Genomic DNA, 23,915 nt, shown 5'->3' with positions numbered 1-23,915 from the left:
TATAACGAGCCTTTCACCTGTGTGACATCACATGATCAAGAATATAACGAGACCTGTGTGACATCACATGACCAGGGATATAACGAGCCTTGCACCTGTGTGACATCACATGACCAGGGATATAACGAGTTGTGCACCTGTGTAACATCACATGACCAGAGACATAAGCAGCCGTGCACCTGTGTGACATCACATGACCAGGGATATATAACGAGTTGTGCACCTGTGTAACATCACATGACCAGGGATATAACGAGCCGTGCACCTGTGTGACATTACATGACCAGAGACTGGTTTCTATGCACAGGAAGTAAATGTAGTTTCCTATAGAATGACAGCAAGCGGAGATCCAAGAGACATTGTTTCGGAGAGACATTGGAAAATTTGTACAACATCAATTTTGTGCTGAAAGTGGACAACCCCTTTAACTGAATGTTGTGCAGTGAACATGCATCAATCATGTTGGCTCTCCCTCTCCTGTGTGTGCATTGTGCTGGCGGGGAGCTGTCATACATATCGGCACATGAGTCACTGCACTGATCATACATATTGTACAGCAGGAAGCCATTCATCTCACCTGTCACTGCTGTCACCTCCTCATTACCTGTGGAGATGTCTAATATCCTCTGTATAATGTACAGGTGTGTGACCTGGGCTTACATGGATCCATCAGAGCAATCCACTCCAGTATGTAAGGGGAACAATCACCGTCCCTATCTGTGTCTCTGTACCCCTATATCCTATAACATGTATGCTCGGCACATCTGAGCATGCGTGTCTGTCTTCAGTAGGGAGTGAAGTTATAAGAAATTTTTCCTCTTTGTAGAACATTTCCTAATTCAATATACCCGATCCCTACAAAGGATGAGGCCTAACATAGAAAGATGGGTTCCCTTACAATCCTTCCCTAACCTCTGAGCCAGAAGTTTTAGGGTTTGATGTGTTACCCTTACATCTAAGCATTGGCTGCAGTGTCCACCAAGGAATAATTGAGGTGTACCCTCCATGACGGGGGCTACAAGGGTCTTAGTGACCTAATTGCAACCCCCTTTTCTTGCATTTCTATGGGGTCTTCTAGTCTTTCCTTTATCTAATATAGTTCTTAATAAGGAGGTGAAGTCCGTAGTGTTACAGGCTCCATGGGGGAAAGGTATAGGTAGGTACCCTGCACGTCCATGTCTGCTCCTCTTAAAGGGATATTTCCCCCCCTGAGTATTGTGGGTACAGCCTGAGCATATAGTACGTGTTATGATTAGCGCTTTGTTATTATATTATATGTATTATATAATTATCTTCCCTGCAGACAAGGAGAGCCTGATCACTGACAGCGGGAAGCTCTACGCACTGGACCTATTGCTCACACGTCTCAAGTCACAAGGACACCGCGTTCTCATTTACTCTCAGATGACTCGGATGATAGATCTGCTGGAGGTAACGCGCTCTCTACGGAGAAATGAGGCCTTGGTGACGTGACGGGTTATGTTGGGTTTTTTTTTATGTTTTTATTTTACGACTAATGGAAAGAAAAGAAATGGTTAATGAAAGGTTTATTCCTTGATACTGTTCAGGTTTTCAGAGCGCCCTCTGCTGCACGTATGTTGTCATTACATGACAAGGACCAGGATTGACCCACACGAAAGGAAAAATACCATCAGGAATCTACTTATAGAAGTCGATCTGATGGTAGAGTCCTCACCCCTAACCGTATGGGGCTAGCCCTTGTTACTACCCGTTTTTATTAAAAACATTATCTTTGCATTTATGCAAATTACCTTGATTAGATTGGAGATTTCCTTTAAAGCAGCTTACTAAAAGTGAAGCTGTCAGGTGATTTCTTCTTTTGGGCAGGGGTGATGGGAATAGAGGCGCTGAGCTCTGTGATAAATAGGGTTAGGATTTGGAGCAACATTTTTTAAAAGAAGGATATAAAATATGTGTAAGTATAAGAGCTGTTTCCATTCTGTCTTTCATAGGAATACATGGTATACAGGAAGCACACATACATGCGATTAGACGGGTCTTCCAAGATTTCGGAGAGGCGAGACATGGTGGCCGACTTCCAGAGCAGGTAAAGTATTAGGATCAGTGTGTATTGGTATCAACACCAATTACTACAAAGTTTAAAGCTTTGGTTCGATATATTCAAGTCCTTCAAAAGGCTGATCCTTCCTGTTCTGTAAAGATCACTCCTCAGCAGCCATTTAATTATCATCAAAGGTAGGATTACAATAGGTCACCCCCCAGCAAAGGGGAGGAGAGAGGAATCACAGCAGCTGGGTCAACCACAGTCCCCCCCCTCCCCCCCCCCAGCAAAGGGGAAGGGAGAAGAAGCACAGCAGCTAGGTCATCCCCAGCCCCCCTCCTAGAAAGGGGAAGGGAGAAGAAGCACAGCAACTAGGTCACCCAGCCCCCCCCCCCCAAAGCAAAGTGGAGGAGAGAGGAATCACAGAAGCTAGGTAACCCCTGCCCCACCCCCAGCAGAGGGAGGAGAGAGGAATCACAGCAGCTACGTCACCCCCAACTCCTCTCCACTAAATGCTACTAAACACAAAAAAACTAAATACAAATCACATTATGGTCATGAACACACTGGAATACAGATGTTGCAAATATATGTATATTTCTTCATATGGAACTTTCTTCCCCCCCCCTTTAGGACTGACATTTTTGTGTTTCTGCTGAGTACTAGAGCCGGGGGCCTGGGTATTAATCTCACTGCTGCTGATACGGTAAGAAGTTTTTACTCCTCAATGATAATACATATCACTCTTATTAAAGGTAAAGTCACAGAATTAAAATTGGGCCAAAGATTAAGGCCCATCCCATGTCTACACGATTACGAATATGCTGTTATTTTCACCTCATGATGGCACTATTGTATAGAGCTGTGGAATATATACAATCCCCTGTTATCTATAGGTGATGGAAACAAATGATCTTACCCCCCTTCTCCCTGCACAATAACCCCTGCACATGCCTAGAGAACGTCCCCATAGATGTCAATGGACATATCTAGATCATTGTGTCTATGGTTCTCTATATGGCTGCCATAAAGCACATCACTAAGTGCTGTAAACGGCAGCTCGGGCAAGATGGCCGACTCCATAAACCTCTACGAAGGACAAAATATACATTCGATAATCTTCATTTATTCTAAATATGGATCTGGTTCTTCTCTCTCCATGGTTAGGTTATCTTCTACGATAGCGACTGGAATCCAACAGTAGACCAACAAGCCATGGACCGAGCTCACCGTCTAGGCCAGACCAAGCAGGTCACCGTCTACCGACTGATCTGTAAGGGAACCATCGAAGAGCGGATACTGCAGAGGGCAAAAGAGAAGAGCGAGGTAAGACGCAGTATTAATATGGCACATAATTATACGGATCATTTCCCATTATTTTTATTTTTTATTTATTTTTTTACCTGGTTATTATTTATTGGTTTGTTGTGTTATTAAGATTCACGTCTTCTCTTCCAGATCCAGCGAGTCGTCATCTCTGGAGGAAACTTTAAGCCCGACACTCTTAAACCTAAGGAAGTGGTCAGCCTGCTGCTGGATGACGAGGAATTGGAGAAGAAATGTAAGATAGACCTTCAGATCACCTAGACCCGAAATAGAAGTGAACACAATCCTATAGGTCAGTGGTGGCGAACCTATGGCACGGGTGCCAGAGGCGGCACTCAGGGCCCTTTTTGTGGGCACCCGGGCCATCGCCCCAGCACACCAGACAAGACTCAAAGAATCTTCCTGCAGTTCCAAGAAACTTACAAGATGCTGCTTTCAGTCATATTTTGATACTCACTTCTCTATTTGGGACTGTAGGAAGAGGAAGAATTAGACAGGGTTGAATTATTTTTGGAGGACCTCCGAATCTGTGTGTACAGAGGGAAACTGAAAAGAAGCTAAAACGATGAATATTTTCCATCTTTCTACTGTGTTGCTGTCCTCAGGAGGCCAATATGATTGAAAGTTGTTGAACAGGGAGCAATAAGTTACTGCTTTAATTTTTGGTTGGCACCTTGCGGTAAATAAGCAGGGTTTTGGGTTGCAGTTTGGGCACTCAACCTCTAAAAGGTTCGCCATCACTGCTATAGGTGTTAGGTGTCCCTGCATCCCGAATTGGGTGATCTATCAATATATTGAAATGATTATCCCATGCGATGAACACATTAACAGAATACAATGTCATAAAAACATAGAAATTGGAATAGGTCACACAGTCCCCAATATTGAAGCAATAATATATATAAAAGAAAAAAAAATACTTTCTATATCGCCATCATATTCCGCAGCGCTGTACAGATCCCGGGGGTACATAGACATAAAATTAAAACCTGGTCATATGAAACAATAGGAGTGAGGTTCCTGCTCGCACGAATGACGGGGCCCATAAGAATATGGCGCTAATACATTGTCACCACATTTGGAATTTTATTCCAGCTTCCCCAGTACATAGCATGGAATATTAATTGGTTCCACTAAGAAGCCCAAATTGTTACAAGCCCAAGTATAGTTCTGCAAATGGAAAGATTATAAAAAGGTTCTGTCTTTTTGGAGGAGGGGAGCAGAAAATGTAAAAACAAGAGGGGTTAAAACCGTTGTCCAGAATCTGTACAATAAAGAGATCACACAGCTCGGACAAGCCGAAGTGTCCTAAGTAATAATAATAATAAATCAATGTATAGCGCCATCATATTCCACGGCGCTGTACAGATGATGGGGGACGTGTACAGACAGAATAAGACATTACAGAGCAGTAAGAGAGGAGCAGATGTGCTCAGTATGGCAGCTCAGTCCAGTTCATGGAGATGGGACCGATCTGCGCACCAGCGCTCACTGAGGCGCCGCGTCCAGGTGTCACATCTGCACTGATCTGACAGTGATAACCTAGTATAGTGCTGTCCAAAATGTCACTAATGCGAAGTTCAATGGTCGAATCGTATGATCTGTTTCTCTAGTACGTCAGAGACAAGAGGAGAAGAGACAACAAGAAGAAACCAACAAAGTGAAAGAACGCAAGAGGAAAAGGGAAAAATATGCAGAAAAGGTCAATTCTTCCTTAAATTTAGTTTTTCTAATGATTTATGGACTTGAAAGATACTTGTCCCAAATATCTAAATTATCCACTATTCAAAGGATAGGGCATAACTAGCTGATCAGTGAGGGTTACACTGCTCGGACCCCCAGCAACCTGCAGACCATGGATCGTGTTCTCACTAATAATAGTCATCTTTATTTCTATAGCGCCATCATATTCTGTAGCGCTTTACAAATCATAGGGGACATGTACACATATAATATTACATCACAGAGTACAAAGAGATCCCGAGACCATACCATCTATGAGGATAAGGGGGTGACACAAGAGCTTACAGTCTATGAGGATGAGGGGGTGACACAAGAGCTTACAGTCTATGAGGATAAGGGGGTGACACAAGAGCTTACAGTCTATGAGGATGAGGGGGTGACACAAGAGCTTACAGTCTATGAGGATGAGGGGGTGACACAAGAGCTTACAGTCTATGAGGATGAGGGGGTGACACAAGAGCTTACAGTCTATGAGGATGTAGGGATGACACAAGAGCTTACAGTCTATGAGGATGTAGGGATGACACAAGAGCTTACAGTCTATGAGGATGAGGGGGTGACACAAGAGCTTACAGTCTATGAGGGTGACACAAGAGCTTACAGTCTATGAGGATGAGGGGGTGACACAAGAGCTTACAGTCTATGAGGATGAGGGGGTGACACAAGAGCTTACAGTCTATGAGGATGAGGGGTGACACAAGAGCTTACAGTCTATGAGGATGAGGATGAGGGGGTGACACAAGAGCTTACAGTCTATGAGGATGAGGGGGTGACACAAGAGCTTACAGTCTATGAGGATGAGGGGGTGACACAAGAGCTTACAGTCTATGAGGATGAGGGGTGACACAAGAGCTTACAGTCTATGAGGATGAGGGGGTGACACAAGAGCTTACAGTCTATGAGGATGAGGGGGTGACACAAGAGCTTACAGTCTATGAGGATGAGGGGGTGACACAAGAGCTTACAGTCTATGAGGATGAGGGGGTGACACAAGAGCTTACAGTCTATGAGGATGTAGGGATGACACAAGAGCTTACGGTCTATGAGGATGAGGGAGGACACATGAGCTTACAGTCTATGAGGGGTGACACAAGAGCTTACAGTCTATGAGGGGTGACACAAGAGCTTACAGTCTATGAGGATGAGGGGGTGACACAAGAGCTTACAGTCTATGAGGATGAGGGGGTGACACAAGAGCTTGCACTCTATAATGGCTGCAGCTGCCGGATGAGCAGGTGTCATATCCCTGCACACAGGTCTATGGGAGTGATGGGGATAGCAGAGCACAGCGCTTGTCCCACTGCTCCACACATTAGTGAGAACCGTATCCCTGTTCTCTAGAAATTCTTGTGCTTGATGGCGGTCCCAGCAGTCGGACCGACCCTCCAGACAGGTAAAACAAAGATGCTTGGGACAATCCCTTTTAAAATGTTGGACATTGATGTTATACATTATTTAAGGGGATTTTGATGACACTATAATTGTGTAGTTATCTGTTTCTTATAACTCTGACCTTTTTAAAAAAAAAAAAAAAAAAAATCCCATTCTTTTCATTGTAGAAGAAGAAAGAAGATGACATTGATATCAGGAAAAAGAAGGACGGCCTTAACCTGGTCATCCCATTTGTGCCCTCAGCGGATAACTCCAATCTGTCTGCTGATGGAGATGACTCCTTTATCAGCGTTGACTCTGCAATGCCCAGTCCTTTCAGCGAGGTGAGTGACCCTCCATACAGGAGATATTGTATACACCTGCAGTTATTTTGGGGGAGTGCTTTGTGTTTACCTGCAATACCTCGTACTCCCACCATAAACAGTTCAGACAAATGTGAGTAATGTAATGGCTTTAGCATTGAATCTATATATTAATGCCATACTATCACCGTAGTGTAGATTCATATCCCAGTATAACTTACATGGGAGCTGCCCTGCTGGGAGCCAAATCTGCTACTACCCAGATTGTACTGATCTCGTGTTATAGGTGGCACAGGGCTGAGTTTACTTGGCCCGAACCCACTTCACCCAAACTGGACGCAGCAGGTTTCTACAATTCAGCTGTACTGGGTCCAGGCATGTAAATCCAGGCGACAAATGGACCCAGTACAAGGAATTAAACATAATTGTAATGGATATCCTTATTGGTATTGACAAATGGACCAGGATCAGTCATAAATATCGAAAACCAAATTAATTTATTTACTGTGGAAGTGAATGGCTAAAAGCACTGCCCAAGTGTTACCATAACCCAATGATTCCTGTAAATAAATTGGCGTCAGGTAGTAATATTGTCGTCCCTCCACTAGATATCCATCAGCAGTGAACTCCATACCGGATCCATCGCCATGGATGAGAGCAGCAATGATATGTTGGTGATAGTAGACGACCCTTCCTCCTCCGCTCAGCAGTCTAGAGGAACAAACTCGCCTGCGTCCATCACCGGCTCCGCGTCCGACACCCTTAACGGTCTGTATCCATGCAATCCCCGTCTGATCATTATATGCTCATTTCCAGTATACTATAATCCGGAGCTCTGCTTGCATTATACGAGCGCCCTTTCCTGTGCCGGAATGTCCCAACAAAATAGAAGGGCGCTCCACATGTGCACAAAACAATCATTTAAAAAGGTGCGTCAGTTGTGCTAAATAAGGCTGCGGTCACACTTTCCTACTAGCGTTGCGTTCATAATGGCACGGGGATGGGCCTCGACCTGGTTCGGCCTCGAACGAAAACCTGGTATCTTTTATTGTGAACACTAAGACACAAGGGCCTGGTTACCGTAACAATCACACCCGGGTCTGAAAACGCATATGCAATCTGGCTGAGGACCCAGATTTTTATTCTATGGAATTACAAATAAATTAGTGAAAATCTGGCCTTGCTAAAGCATTATGGCCCTGTGGACTTTGTTATGAGTAAGTAGAGGGGTCAGTCAGGTCCAAAATGAATGCACAGCTCATTTCCATGGTGTTTACTGATGAACCCATTCAGATATCCAGAAGGAACATTGGGCCTGCCCTGTGCACTCTGGATGATTGTGTCTGCAATGGTTCGCTGGTCACAGATGGATCATTGTGCTCTTATTAAATGGCACGATTATTGTTTTGGACGGCACATGATGCTGACATTCATGTCTAATGTCGCTGGCCTCACTGATAAGGGGTCAGGATACAAGTGATCTGGAGTTCTTCATGGCTTCCTGTAGTCAGACATATTACTGGTAACCCCATCAGTACAGGCAGTCCCCAGGTTACATACAAGATAGGGTCTGTAGGTTTGTTCTTAAGTTGAATTTGTATGTAAGTCGGAACTGTATACTTTATCATTGTAATACCAGCCAGAACTTTTTTGGTCTCTGTGACAATTGGATTTTAAAAATGTTGGGTTGTCTTAAGAACCAGGATTAATAATAAATCTTCATTACAGACTCCTGTGATAACTGTTATAGCTGATTATAGTAGCCTAGGACTAAGGTACAATAAATTACCAATATCCAGTGGTCCGTATGTAAGTCGAGTGTTCTTAAGTAGGGGACCGCCTGTACAGGCTAATGTAACACTGTAGAGTGAGAAACCTCTTCCTGATTTCTGTCACCAGGTAATCAGATGAGATGTCACATAGGAGGGAATTCTACAAAGGACATTTCATCCCATACCTGAGAGGGCGGGTAGTGTAATGGGATAAAATCTGGTGATAGGTTTCCTTTAAGGAACAAAATGATAGCAATGTTTACAGTTTTAGCGGAGCCCTGTTATTTATAGGGATAATAACTTAATTGTGAGCTTGAAATTAATCCATAGTACAACCTATAATCCTGAAGAAGGCCGTGTACCTCCCCTCCAGACTGTGCGGCATTGAGACTACTACCTCATGTAATAAGGGATGCGTGTCCTCCCCTGCCTGACCATGGAGGGGTAAAGACTTATCAGATGTGATTATTAATCCTCCACCGGAGATCAGGAGGTTTGTGTAATGTGATGCTGCCTATCCAGACGCTTCATACTGTGGCCATCACATGGACTGTGCTGCGAGTGATATAAGAATATTGTAGATCTCTATATTAATATTTTCTGACTGCATTGATAATTCTGTTGTCTCCTGCAGGAGTTTTCAATCCGGAAACCTCTACCAGCGGACGAACAAACACGAACCGTAACCGAGCGCGGACAAAAACCGGTGGAAACGGAACGAAGAGCGGGAAATCCCGAATCCGGAAATCTACAGCTGGCAGCGCAGCGGCGATGGCGGGGGCGATGGCCGGAGCTGCTGCAGCATTTGCTGCGTATGGGTACAATGTGTCAAAAGGTAATAACATGCAGCATCCAAATAGGGGGTGGTAGTCCTACACGTCACGGGGTTATCTGATGGAAAAGCTGCAGATTTCCTATCTCCCCGATGCCTATAGTGCTGCTAAACTTCCTGATTCTGGGGAAGCACTAAGGCCTCAACCGCACGGCCGGGTGGAGAAGGGAGGGGAAGTGAGCGTTCCTGAACCCTCCCCTCTTAATGGAAAGAGGACTGGCCGTTCTGCAAATCTGGATACATATAGGACATATCCTATACTTTGCACCACAGCCACTCGGTTACATTGCAATGATACACTGTGCGCTCATCATGACTGGTTACCGGAGACCTTTATGAAGACCATGATTTGGCCGCGTATTATACGGCCGGGTCACAAGCCTCTATGCGGTTGTGTGAATGGGGCCCTTAGAAGGCTAAAAAAAATATCCCAGAATCATCTTCTTGCCTTCCCAACTCTGAGCAGCGCCAATCATGTGAGGGCCTGGGAACCTTACTCTGTTCAAGTAAGGCTCAGAGATGAGTTGAAACCGAAATATTTGCTTCATGACTGAAACTTACTTTACATTAAAGGTGATTTCCACTTCTCCCTCCATTCCAATGTTCAGGTGCCGGCCTCAGAATTATGTTTCTTGGTCATATGTTACACCATTTGAGGGCAAATTACTGAAGCAACCAATCACTCAGCCTCAGTCAGGGACCCCCCTAGCAGGTCACTGGGTAGGGAGGTGACCCCCTTAGGTCGCACCCCCGGATGGGTCGTCTTTTGATAAGAGCCAATTGGGAGCTGCAGGAGCAGACACTGTTGCTGTATTGGAGGCGTCCGGTGCCTTGTTTTTATTATTTTATTATAATAATTATTTGTGTGTTAAACTGGAGATCCCCTTTAAGGATTACATTTGCTATCTCCATCATGTGTATATATATAATAGCATGTTGACACATATTCTTTCTACTTTCATCTTCCTGCAGGTCTACCGGCAAACAGCACCCTCCCAGCCCCTCTATTACGGACTTACGGAGGATCAGATTTTAGCCATTTGAACTCTTCCTCCCCAATTACCTCTCCCTTGAGCAAAGGAAGCGGCGGAGCCGGTACTTCAAAGATCAGCACCCCCATCAGTACGACGCAGGATAGCTCAGCACGAAGACACAGTAAAACTAGCGGAAACCAGGGGGGGTCGTAAACTGGAGCTTTTACTTAGCAAGGTCACATACAGCCAAAGATTTACAGAAGACCCACCACCACCACGCGTGTAACAGTGAGCGACGCAACCGCAAGATTCATCCACGTCTCCAAACTCTCTGTAACGTGTCAACTCCTATCTTACCCCGTGTCCTGAGACTATCCCAGTATGTGCAGCCGTGGCACCTATGGAAGCAGAGGGTCAGGGAGCCCTGTTTGGGTGATGGCTGCGGGTGACAGAAATGGGAGGCACATGATTGAGACGCTCATGGCATAAACTGTGTATGCATGCCATAAATAATCTGTGAGGTTTATTACAACTTAATAACCTTGTGGACTAAAAACATGATCTTATAGTTTGGTGGTCGTTCACAGCAGCTAAACAGAGATTGAGATATGAAGCAGATAACGCCATTCTCCGTGTAGTGGCTGATTTGAGTCACTGCAGCCTAGTCCAAATCAATGGAAGCTGGTGCGCAGTAACTTGGTCTGACCACTACACAGGTACTGGCGCTGTCTGCTTCCTGTTCAATCCTCTGGTTATCCACTGATCTGTGAAGGTGCTGGGTGTTTGACCACCTCCAGTCTGATATTCTAGGGATACGTTGTCAATATTTTTAGCCCGGAACACCCCTTTAAGCCAGTCTAGACCCCCCCCCCCCCCCAGAGTAACTTATGTGTATATAGAATGCAATAACCCGTCATGGGCAATATTAATACCTTCCCCCATAAACCACAACCCCAACTTTTTCTTTTTAACTACTGCAAGAGATAAAGGACAATAGAGAAAACGCTTTGCATCCATATCAATGAATTAAGCTACCTAATAAATTCTATAGATGTTCCAGTAGCTTCTGGAAGTCCAATCCGACCCCCATCATCTTCTAAAGGAATGAGGACTATAACGGGAAAGGACCCTTAAAGGGACGTGGAGTCTGCGTGGAGCCTTGGGTGATGCCTACTACCTCCTGACAACATTACACTCCTATTCAGAAGAGTAACGTAAGCGGACAGTAATCTGTAGATGGGTCTGTGTTCAGACCTGCCGTCACCTTGCCACAAGAAGGGCTCGTAGAAAAAAAAAAAAATAGGGGTAAAAGCCGAACCCTGCGATGATTTGCACTCTTACATTTTGGTCAGTTTTGCAGCATAATCATAAGTGTGTGTATATAATATATAGAACAGCAGGAAAACTGATGCAAAGTTATTTTTCTTCTCTACTTTACGATGTGACGTCTATTTTTATATCTAAATTTGTATATATGTATAAAATTTGTTTTACTAACTGAAGATTACAAAAAAAAATCTGAATAAATCAAAGGTAATTTTAGGTAATTTTTTTGTGTACTGTTCTTTGCATTTCTTCAAAATGAGATTCTGCATATTTATGCTGTATCCACAGGGTAATCTGTAGGGGTATTAGTGCTATACCTTGGCTGCTTGAAGGGGATATTACAAATTTTGGTCACCTATCCATAACTCCAATTTTATAATGATTTATAGTGATTCCTCCTTTTTAAGCAAGCAGAAGGATGTCCATATTGTGTTCCCCTTTACGCCGTTTTCTTTCCATAGTTGTGGCATCTTCTGTTCTGACGCTGCTAGCCAAAAATATTCTTGAACACCAATGAAGTTGGCAGAGAATAATCTCTTCCTGTATTTGCCCTGAAACTGAGTCAAATGTATGTTGCTCATAGTTCCTATGATGCATTCTCTCATTAAGTAATGTGTTCCCTTATTAAGTAATTTAACAGTAAATCCAGTGAGATTCCTATAATTAAATCCACTGAATACATTATAGTGTAGATACAGGATGCATATAGTGACTAGCCTGGCAGCTTTCATCACATGGATGAGCATGAAGCATGTAATAAGTAGTAGAAACCAGCATTGAATCGATTACATGACATGAAACATAGGAGAAATCGGCACAGCCAAGAGAAGCAGCTACTGCAGGACTAGGCTAAACTGAGGAGGATGGCAAAGAAACTACATGGGTAAGTCAGATAATAAGCAAAGTTGTTCTACATCCCAAGGCCTATTGAGTTGTGAAAAATATAAAAAAAAAATCTGAGTTGCACTTTAAGATAGATGATCAATATGGACAAAATGAGACTCCCCTGGGACAAAATATGCAACTTTTAGCATTTAATTTACTCAAGAAATGTCCTTTGCTGCCTCTTATGTAGAGCCTAAAGCAAGCAGAGACCCCCTTTACCCTCTCCTGCCTCATCAGGTCACGCACTATACACGCTCTACCTAGAGTACACAATCCCTTTAAAAATCTTGCATAGCCATTCACACTGCTATAAATCCAGTGCACTGGGTAAAATTACTCTTGTTTCTCTATAGACAGATATTCCAGAAATCAGTCACTTCACTAAAGTCACCCCAAATGAGTCAACACCAGAAGCCTTGAGGATCGCGCTCTGAATGACCCAATCCGTGCAGAATACATTCCCTGTGCGGCGAGCGTCCTATAGGAAGTGTCCCAGGCCAGTGATAAGATAAGGGAAAGCGTCACAGCATAGATGAGTCATATTCCAGGGACGACTGCATCAGCTCAGAATTATATTATACAATATTACAGTCATGGGCAAAAGTTTTGAGAATGATACAAATGTAAATTTTTACAAAGTCTACTGCATCAGGTTTTATAATGGCAATTTGCATATACTCCAGATTGTTATAAAGAGAGATCAGCTTAACAGCAATTCATTGCAAAGTCAATATTTGCCTAGAAATTGTTTTCCCAAAACACATTTCAACTTCATTGTATTCCTGCCTTGAATGGAGCAGCTAACATGGTGTCAGTGATTGCTCCAGTAACACAGGTGTGGGTGCTGGTGAGGACAGGGCTGGAGATCAATCTGTCATGATTAAGTAACAATCACACCAATGGACACTTTAAAAGGAGGCTGGTGCTTGGCATCATTGTTTCTCTTCTGTTAACCATGGTTATCTCTAAAGAAACACGTGCAGTCATCATTGCACTGCACAAAACCGGCCTAACAGGGAAGAGTATCGCAGCTAGAAAGATTGCACCTCAGTCACCAATCTATCGCATCATCAAGGAATTCAAGGAGAGAGGGTCCATTGTTGCCAAAAAGCCTCCAGGGCCCCCAAGAAGGACCAGCAAGCGCCAGGACCGTCTCTTAGAAGTGTTTCAGCTTGGGGATCGGGCTCCCAGCAGTGCAGAGCTTGCTCAGGAATGGCAGCAGGCAGGTGTGAGGCATCTGCACGCACTGTGACACTGCGGAGACTCTTGGAGCAAGGCCTGGTGTCCAGGAGGGCAGCAAAGAAGCCACTTCTCTCCAGAAAACACATCAGGGACAGACTGATATTCTGCAAAAGGTACAGGGAGTGGACTGCTGAGGACTGGGGTAAAGTCATTTTCTCTGATGAATCCCCTTTCCGATTGTTTGGAACATCTGGAGAACATCTTGTTGGGAGAAGACAAGGTGAGCGATACCACCAGTCTTGTCTCCTGCCAACTGTAAAGCCTCCTGCAACCATTCATGTGTGGGGCGGCTTCTCAGCCAAGGGAATCGGCTCTCTCACAGTCTTGCCTAAAAACACATCCATGAATAAAGAATGGGACCAGAATGTCCTCCAAGAGCAACTTCTCCCAACCCTCCAAGAGCAGTTTGGTGATAACAATGCCTCTCCCAGCATGATGGAGCACCTGCCATAAAGCAAAGGGGAGAACTAAATGGCTCAGGGAACAAAACAGAGAGATTTTGGGTCCATGGCCTGGAAACTCCCCAGATCTTAATCCCATTGAGAACTTGTGCTCAATCATCAAGAGACGGGTGGACAAACAAAAACCAACAAATTGTGACACAATGCAGCAGTGATTGTGCAGGAATGGACGGCTATCAGTCAGGATTTGGTCCAGAAGGTGAGTGAGAGCTGCCAGGGAGAATTGCAGAGGTCCTGAAGAAGAAGGGACAACACTGCAGATACTGACTTGCTGCAGTAACTCATTCTAACTGTCCATAAAAGCTTTTGTTACTCATAATATGATTGCACTTGTATTTCTGTATGTGATAAAAACATCTGACAAACCAGAGGGCAACACATCATGTGACAATATAATATTTGTGTCCTTATCAAAACTTTTGACCATGACTGTAGTTTTTCTTATTATTTTCAAGACGCCCTCATATACATTAGGTAGTCAGGACTCCCCCACACCTAACATTTTGTCTTGAAAACGCATACTTCTTCTTGAGTTTACCCCCTCAGGTACCTGTGCCGGGTGCGACCTGTGACATCACTGTGTGTATTATCCCTGTACTGTGACATCACTGTGTGTATTATCCCTGTACTGTGACATCACTGTGTGCATTATCCCTGTACTGTGACATCACTGTGTGTATTATCCCTGTACTGTGACATCACTGTGTGTATTATCCCTGTACTGTGACATCACTGTGTGTATTATCCCTGTACTGTGACATCACTGTGTGTATTATCCCTGTGCTGTGACATCACTGTGTGTATTATCCCTGTACTGTGACATCACTCTATTTTACCTGTGCGGTGACATAACTGTATTTATTTGCCAGCACTGTGACATCACTATTTTTCCTGTGATGTGTCCTCGCTGTGTTTATTTACTTGTCCTGTGACATCACTGGATCTAATATCCCTGCACCTTGTCATGACTGTAGTTATTCTCTGTGTACTGTACCACGGTGAGCACTGTGCATGATCTGTGACATAACTAGAATTATCGCTGAGTGCTGTAAGTCTCAGGTCATGGTTGCAACTGGTCCCATAAGTCCTTTCTAGAATTCCCTTTTTTTATGTGACATCTCATCTGTTTACCTATAAAATATTCTCATTCAAAGTCATGTGAAAATGAGCAGAGAAGAGTCATATTTGCCTGGGATGAGTCTAGTAGTCTCGCTGCCCCAAGGTCCCCCAACCCTGATGCTCCCGCAAAATCATCAGAAAGAAGTTGTAGAAGGTAGTGGGACCACCCATGCACACCGCGCACACTGCCCTATCCTCAACAGACGGACCTCACAAAAAAACCTATCCCAGTGGCCCTAGAAGCCTTGTTCTTCCCTATAAAAATGCCCTTGAGGTCTCTGGAACCCCAAAGTTACTGGGTAATTGACATCAGCATGAGGCTGCGTTCACACATGGCATTTACTTATGCATTTTCAGACCCTTCACAACAGCTGAGAAGAGAAGATTTGCCAGATTACGTTGCTGTCACATTACGTTTACAAAATGATGTTAACACATGCATTTGTTAACAATATGTTAATACATGTGCTCACACATGCCAAGAAAAGGCGCTTTGCCTGATTACATTTCTGTTAACATCTGCTTAAAAAAACAAAATGTTAACTGATATGTTAACATGTTAACACCCCGTCAATTGTTGTGTTTTGTAAACTGGAATGTAATAAGGAAAATCTCCTCTCCTCAGCTGTAGCAATGGGTTTCAAAATGCAATGTAAACACAAGCAAAATGCAACCTGGCCCTGGGGCATTGGGTGGTCACCGGCTATGAAACCCATACAGTGACTTGGGGGTCTTATAAACCCGCTAAATAATGAACAGTCATTGACTCTCACTTGGAGACAAGATGGGGACTAGCTCCATTGGTTTAACGGCCCAATATCTTGCTTTCTCATTTCTGTCGAGAGGGAAATGGAAACTCGTCCAGGTATTTCCCGTGAAGCCAGGAATATAACATGGATATCATTCCCGACGTCTCCTCCCTTTTTGCAATGTATGTTAGCTATATATTAGACTCTGCAGTAATGGGTGCTTCACCAAACTGGGCCGCTATAGCTCGCCTTAGTTGTAAGTATTGGTAGGAGAAAAAACAACACCCTCCCAAGCTAAACTCTGAATTTAGCCGTTCAAAGGATTTCAGGTGTCCGTCCTGTACCAGGGGTGCTACAGTCGTAATTCCATTATGTTCCCACAGTGAGAAACCCTCACGCCGAAAAGGTTCAGTCAGGTGAGGATTAGGCCGTGCAGGGACATAAACTATTATTGGGCCTAACTCAGTGCCTTGAAAGAGTTTATTGGCGGGAGATTTATCAGAAGTTTCTGAGGTAAAACTGGTCTAGTTGACCATGGAAACCTTACATGCACCTTACATAGAGCTGAGCTGCTGTATCTAAGCCGATAGATATGCACCTTACATAGAGCTGAGCCGCTGTATCTAAGCCGATAGATACGCACCTTACATAGAGCTGAGCCGCTGTATCTAAGCCGATAGATATGCACCTTACATAGAGCTGAGCCGCTGTATCTAAGGCCGCGGTCACACGTACCGCTAGACGTCCGTTCATAACGCGACGCTAGCGCACAGGGGGAGGTCCTCGGCCCGAACGCACATGCGTTTCCAGAGAAACGCATGCGATCGGCTTATCAATCGCATACGTTTCCCTGTTAACGCATGTGCGGTCGGGCCGAGGACCGCCCCCTGTGCGCTAGCGTCGCGTTATGAACGGACGCCTAGCGGATCGTGTGACCGCGGCCTAAGCTACCATTAAACAGACATCCACCTTGCATACTCAACATATCTTTTGGGTTTTCTCCTTTATTCGCCCTGAGCCTAGTAGCTGGTCCTGCCTCAGTCATGGGAGCGGCTGACAGGCAATGATAGTCATGAAAAACATGGTCCCAAGTTTCCTTTGCCTTGGGGCCTGTAAGTATGCAGTTATGCCTGAGGGCGCGTTCACACATTGCACTTTGGTTGCGTTTTCGTTGCGTTTGAAACACATTACAACAGCTGAGGAGAGGGGATTTGACAAATTACATTACTGTTAACATGTGGGTTTACAAAACGCAATGTAAACACGCTGTTAACACATGCATTAATATAGTGTTAACAAATGTAAATAGTAATGTAATTAGGCAAATCACCTCTCCTCACCTGTTGTAATGCGTTTGAAAACGCAACCAAAGCGCAATCAGGAATCCCTCTGTGTACACATAGGAGCAATGGCTGAGGATCACCGGCACCTGAGGGCGCGTTCACACGTTGCGTTTTGACCTGCGTTTTCATTGCGTTTGAAACGCATATACAACAGCTGAGGAGAGGTGATTTGCCTAATTTCATCACTGTTAACGCATGTGTTAACAAAACGTATCGTAAACGCTATGTTAACACATGCGTTAACAAAGCGTTAACGCATGTGTTTTGTTAATGCATGCGTTAACATTGCGTTTACAAACGTAAACGGTAATTTAATTAGGCAAATTACCTCACATCGGCTGTTGTATATGCGTTCCAAACGCAATGAAAACGCAACCAAAACGCAACGTGTGAACGCGCCCTGAGAAGGTCCTACATCTCCTCCACTACATCAAAGGACACTGGGGGACATTTACTTAAAGTGTCGGTGTCTGCATTGGCTTTGTTACCGACCTGCTCTCGGAAAGAAGACACACATTTAATATTGTGGAGCTGTGCAGAGACATTTCTGTCCCCGAGACAATTTTCTGTCCCTGGGACCAAAATCTGTCCCGAGCACCAGAAATGTGTCCAACAGTCCCTGCTAGACCAGTTTTCTTTTGGTCTACTTTACACCAGCTTACAGCGCCCAAAAATGGCTGTGACACATATTAATTCTGTCTGAGTTTCCACTCCGCCAAAGCCACGCCCCTTTTCGGAGAAGAGTCGGAGCAGACGGAAAAAGTCAATTTTTCTGTCCCCGACAGCTAATAAATAGGTCTGAGAGCAGAACATGTGGTGAGAGCGCCACAAAACTGGCGGAAACACCATAATAAATGTCCCCCACTGAGTGGTGGGAGAACTGACTTCTGCACAAAATAAACCAAAACAATTAATGATCTATTGCAGATACGCATGAGGTCACATTATTCTACGGTATAACCACACCCCCAGATTATGACAAGCTTTTTTTCTGTATGCGAGGGCTTGTTTTCTGTTGGCTGTAGTTGTAGTTTTGATTGGCTCCAGTTTGGAGTTCAGATAACGTTTTATTTTACTTTTCTTGTGGTGTACTCCTGACCAATTAGGGAAGGTGCACCTGGACTGGTGAATGCTGTTTTTAGGTTAGTCTCTGCACTATAGGGTTAACTTGGCACTTTATTGAGCTGGGTGTTGCTAGAGTGTTTTCTCCTCCCCTCTCCTGCTTCTTCCTGTTTCCTGGTTTTATAAGGGGCTGTCAGCTACTCATCTTCCTCTTTGATCTGCGGCACCAAAGCAGTCCCACCCTCCCTCCCTACAAGTTGCAGTTTTATGTTGTACTGTTAATATTTTCCATGTTTTATAGCCCTGAAGTCACAGATGGCGGAAAGAAATGGAGAGAGGATGGATGTGCTGCTCATCTGGCCGACTTGTCATCTGGGAGTCCAGATGGGCATATTGCAGTACGAGCCGTTTTTCTTACAGAGATCTACCTAATAATGTGTATGATGAGATTTCCAGGTTTTATAAAGAAGTGAGAAATGGAGAGATAATGGAATACTGCTTTGCTCGTCTGGCCGACTTGTCATCTGGGAGTCCGGATGGGCATAGTGCAGTACGAGCCGTTTTTTCTTATGGAGATTTACCTAAAAATGTATATGCTGTTGAGATTACCGCTTTTATAAGTAAGTGAGAAACGGAGAAATAATGGTGTCATCTGGGAGTCCAGATGTGCATTTGAGCCATGTGTTTCACTGTGGAGATATACTTTGGAAGGTATAGATTTCCGGGTTTCATAACGAAGTCACAGCTGGCGGAGAGAAATGGAGAAATAATGGAATGCTGCTTTGCTCGTCTGGTCGACTTGTCATCTGGGAGTCCGGATGGCCATAGTGCAGTTGAGCCGTTTTCTTCGCTGTGGCGATTTACATTAAAATGTGTATAATGCTGAAATTTGAGTTTTATAACTATTTATATCAAGATATGTGATAGTAAAGCTGTGACCGGTTTCCACCACCCAACATGAGCCTCAGTGTCAATTATTTCAGGAAAATGGTGTTTTATGTGGGTTATTCAAGAAAGTGCCCCGGGAGTATAAGGAGAAGGTGCTTATGCATTTCGCCAGTCTATTGTGGATGATAATGCTTTAAAAATGAACTCCATCATTGGTTATTGGGTTTCATTTTTATGTAGTATATGTAGTGTGCCATATTAAATCTCTATGATTATTGCTTCCTTTGAGTTTTACAAAATAAAAACCCCAAAAAAGGAAAACTTTGGGGCCACCGTATTATGAACTATAACTTTTTACCAAATAATGTCCGTGATGGAGATGTGAAAAAATTTGCAAGGTCTTGTGTTTTGCTGGACGGAGTCTAGTTTTTATGAATTTAGAGGAAAGTGACTTTTTGCTAACTTTTTTTGGTGGGGTCAGGAAGCAATGGCTCAGGCCGCGGTCACACGGCTTGACAATCGCATGCGTTTCCATGGAAACGCATGTGCGTACGGGCCAAGGACCTCCCCCTGTGCGCTAGCGTCGCGTTATGATGGAAGCCTAGCGGTACGTGTGACCGTGACCTCAGTGTGATGTAAAGATTTAGAAAATGTTTAGTTCTTGATGTTCATTACCCAGAGCCACCCTGGAGCTGCTAATATAGTCACAACATCTGAGCCGTCTGCTATGAAGATGAGTGTGACCGGTGAAATAATATTGGTCTACATATTTTACTCTCTTGTCACATGTTTTGAATTTGGGCTCAGTAGTTTAGGGAGAAACTTTTGGAGTTTTAGTGTATTGAGTTTTTAGTCTGGATAACACAGTGTCAGTGTTGAACCGTAAACTCAACATCTTTGTTTGGGCACAAAATTATTCCAGGCTCTGGGGTAAAAAGGGATTTGGAGGGTCTATAAGGGCTGAATTTAGTTATGAGTCCGGGGTCTGAAGTTCACTGACCTCATGTTTTTTTGTAGTGTGTGTGGGGGGGGCAGGATGTGAGGTAATTTCCCAATATACATCTATTAGGGTGATGCCACACATGGCGTTTTGAACCCGTTTTTTGGTCCATTTTTAAGCAGTTCGCTAAAAAAGGCATGCATTTTTTGAAAACGCATCAGTTTTTGACAGGTTTTACCAATTATCTTAATTTAAACTGGTCAAAAACGCATGCGTTTTTTAACGGACTGCTTAAAAACGGACCAAACACGGGTTCAAAACGCCACGTGTGGCATCACACTTAATAGTTCTGCTCCACTTTCTTGATATGTAAAGTGCAGCCTCCTGTCTTTTACCTCAACAGCAGGAGAAAATGGCGGCAGATAGTATTTATGAATATAAGATTAAGGCTCTGGCAGGGCGATTCTTCATGGTCAGAGATCACATGATCCTCCATCCGCAGCCATTTTATGGTCAGGAATGTCTGGCTGATGAGGTAAAAGACAGGAGGCTTCACTTTACATATCAAGAAAGCGGAGCAGAACTATAACTAGATGTGTATTGATAAATTTTCTCACCCCCCCCCCCCCCACACACACACACATTACAAAAAACATGAGGTAAAGTGGCCAACCCCTTTAATAGAGACATAGCTTACATGACATAGGCAAAACATGTACTCGGTAAACATAAATCCATTATTTTGCTGCCATGTTTCTTTTTAGTTCTTATTTTTATGCTATTAGTAGCTAGTTTGGTTCTTATTACATGATAGGATATCGGGGGGAGGCCACACAATATTGTCCTGTAGAATCCCTATAGAAGATGAGACTGGCAGGTGCTTATATATTTCTGCTATACATTTCCCAGAACCTCTGAGACGAGAGGGTTGCAGGCAGCGCCCGGCACGTGGGTGAGAACGTGTTTGAGATGTTTGGCATCAGCCGCCGTGTTCTCAGCTACTTTGTGTTTGAGTGAAGCTGACAGACAGGGACTCGCTATGTCCCCATCATATGCTCTGTCACATTACACAGGACAGGAGCTGCCAGAACTTACTAGCTTACCCTGTATTAGATCACCTCATTAAAAGGGATTGTCCAACCAACAACAACAAAGAAAGCCATTAACTGTCTGCAGCAGTCACTCACATACATGTCCATGTTATGTACTTCACCAATATCCATCTAGTAATAGTTCTGCTCCACTTTCTTGATATGTAAAGTGAAGCCTCCTGTCTTTTACCTCATTAGACAGATTCCTGACCATAAAATGGCCGCAGATGGAGGGTCATGTGATCTTATCGATCCAAAAACAAACGCCCTGCCAGGACTTGATGATAGAATTCATGAATATATGATGAAGGTCCTGGCAGGGCGATTGTTCATGGACAGATAGAGATCACATGACCCTCCATCTGCAGCCATTTTATAGACAGGCTGTTCAGGTAAAAGACAGGTAAAAAAAAAACATATTAAAAAAATCTTATCAGCTCATTGATTTTGATAATGCAGATCATCAATATCAGATCGAGTCCAAAATTTGGGAAACTCCACTCCTCCCAGCTGTAGGCACCAGAGCCTACACAAAGTATTAAACTGGAAGAACTGTTCTGTTACTGGCTATCATCTACTGGGGAAGGGGGTGTTGACTGCAGTTACGCAACTCGGCCACTACACAGAGAATGGAGCTGTTCTTCTGGTTCAGTTGATTCCATCTTAAAGAAAATCTACCATCACAATCCATCCTGATAAACCAGGGACACTTACTCATAGACCCAGGCACCGTGACTGTGGTCATCTTCTAATATTTGTTGTCCATGGCCCAAAATGGCCACTTTCTTACAAAAACAGTGTCACACCTGACCATGATTTGTCCCGGTCTTGCAGATCAGCTATATAGAAAATAATGGAACTTAGCTGCAATACCACACATTACCCATGGTCAGATGTGGCGCTGTTTTCGGGAGATGTTTTTTAATCACTTTGAAGGTAAACTAAAATCAAAATCAAGCATGGAAAAACCAGGGACACTTACTCATAGATCCAGGCACCGTGACTGTGGCAATCCTTTTATATTTGTTATCCATGGCCTCCTTCCTTCTATCATCAACTTTTAAAATTACGCTAATGAGCCAGAAGGGCTCTGGGGTTGTTATCAGAGCTTTTCCATTCTGTAGCTACACAGGCTATGCAGGAGCACTTCCCCATCCAACTGTGTGCTCCCTGATGCTGCCTTTGAATCCAGATCACAAGGGGGCTTCTGTAACACGCCCAGAGCCCTTCTGACTCATTAGTATAATTTTGAAAGTTGATTTTAGAAGGAAGGGAGCCATGGATAAGAAATATAAGAAGATGCCACAGTCACGGTGCCTGGATCTATGAGTAATGTCCCTGGTTTATCAGGATGGATTTTGATGAAATATTTCCTTTAAATCAGTGGTAGGACATGTGTAATGAATAAAAAGCATTTCATTTTTTTTTTTTAGGTTTTTATGCTTATAAAATAATGTATAACTGATGATATATATTTTCTGGTGTCGTCAACATTTTTGCCCTGGAGAATCACCGACAGATCATGTCGTAACACAAGATGTAGAGCCATAGGAATGCCTGGCGGTTAGTAAACAATCATGATAGATGGATGGTTGGTGACTACGGACATGTGCAATGTTCCACAGAGGTTTCTGTTCAGGGCGATTATGACGAGTCGTTATATTATGATGGGCTGGTAGAACCTGTCTTATAAGACGCTTATGTTTACCTGCAATGGCTGGAGCGGAAGTGGAGAAGAGAGAAACTAACAAAAAGATCAAAAACAAATCAAAAGCCGCCAACACAGTCATGAGAAAAATAAAGTCCACCCTCCTTGAATCTTTTTGGTTTGTATAAAACTACCTACCTAGTCCTGAAATAAGGGGACTTCTGGATCGCTGAAACTCACTTCCGTTTTTGGTAGAATAGTGGTGGTTAAAATGACTATACAGGCAATCCCCGGGTTACATACAAGATAGGGTCCATAGGTTTGTTCTTAAGTTGAATTTGTATGTAAGTCGAAACTGTATATTTTATTATTGTAGTTACAGACAACAATTTCTTTGCCCCAGTGACAATTGGAGTTTCACATTTTTTTTTGCTGTAATTGGACCAAGGATTATCAATAAAGCTTCATTACAGACACCTTACAGCTGATCATTGCAGTCTGGGACTATAGTAACATCCAGAGAGCTTCACCAGAGGTCACAGGGGGCAGAGGGGTCCGTCTTTAACTAGGGGTTGTCTGTAAGTCGGGTGTCCTGTACTCCCATAACTAAGACCCTAACTATTCCGATTCCCCTACAATACTCTCCAAGATTTCATATTACACTTTATCTGAGCACATAAGAGACATTGGCTATCCAGATTAGTTACACTAGTCAGTAAACATGGGAGGAGGGGGGGGGGGGCTATCGTTACACAATTTGGTCAAGTACTATTGGGTTGCCCAACTACGGTGCCTAC

General features: G+C 43.7%; 1 protein-coding gene and 1 long non-coding RNA gene across 3 annotated transcripts in view; one reads left to right on the top strand and one right to left on the bottom strand.

The window, feature by feature from the left end:
* The window catches only part of INO80 (INO80 complex ATPase subunit), a 51,330-nt gene extending 39,438 nt beyond the window's left edge, over window positions 1–11,892 (top strand). For both annotated transcript variants that reach the window (XM_072115351.1, XM_072115350.1), the window contains 10 exons: window positions 1,304–1,431; window positions 1,974–2,068; window positions 2,657–2,729; window positions 3,191–3,349; window positions 3,482–3,584; window positions 4,963–5,051; window positions 6,652–6,807; window positions 7,395–7,554; window positions 9,193–9,393; window positions 10,363–11,892. In XM_072115351.1, coding sequence (XP_071971452.1) covers window positions 1,304–1,431; window positions 1,974–2,068; window positions 2,657–2,729; window positions 3,191–3,349; window positions 3,482–3,584; window positions 4,963–5,051; window positions 6,652–6,807; window positions 7,395–7,554; window positions 9,193–9,393; window positions 10,363–10,577 — 1,379 coding nt within the window. In that variant the 3' untranslated portion in view covers window positions 10,578–11,892. The remainder of the gene's footprint in view (window positions 1–1,303; window positions 1,432–1,973; window positions 2,069–2,656; window positions 2,730–3,190; window positions 3,350–3,481; window positions 3,585–4,962; window positions 5,052–6,651; window positions 6,808–7,394; window positions 7,555–9,192; window positions 9,394–10,362) is intronic.
* Window positions 3,201–23,915, bottom strand: part of LOC140069531 (uncharacterized) — a 31,623-nt gene continuing 10,908 nt past the window's right edge. Inside the window, exon 3 of the long non-coding RNA XR_011848798.1 lies at window positions 3,201–3,322. This is a non-coding gene — a long non-coding RNA (uncharacterized lncRNA). The remainder of the gene's footprint in view (window positions 3,323–23,915) is intronic.

Source organism: Engystomops pustulosus, chromosome 7, assembly GCF_040894005.1.
Source record: "Engystomops pustulosus chromosome 7, aEngPut4.maternal, whole genome shotgun sequence".
Classification (NCBI taxonomy): Eukaryota; Metazoa; Chordata; class Amphibia; order Anura; family Leptodactylidae; genus Engystomops; species Engystomops pustulosus.
Note: the sequence above shows the minus strand (reverse complement) of the source record. Positions and strands in the feature narration are given on the sequence as shown.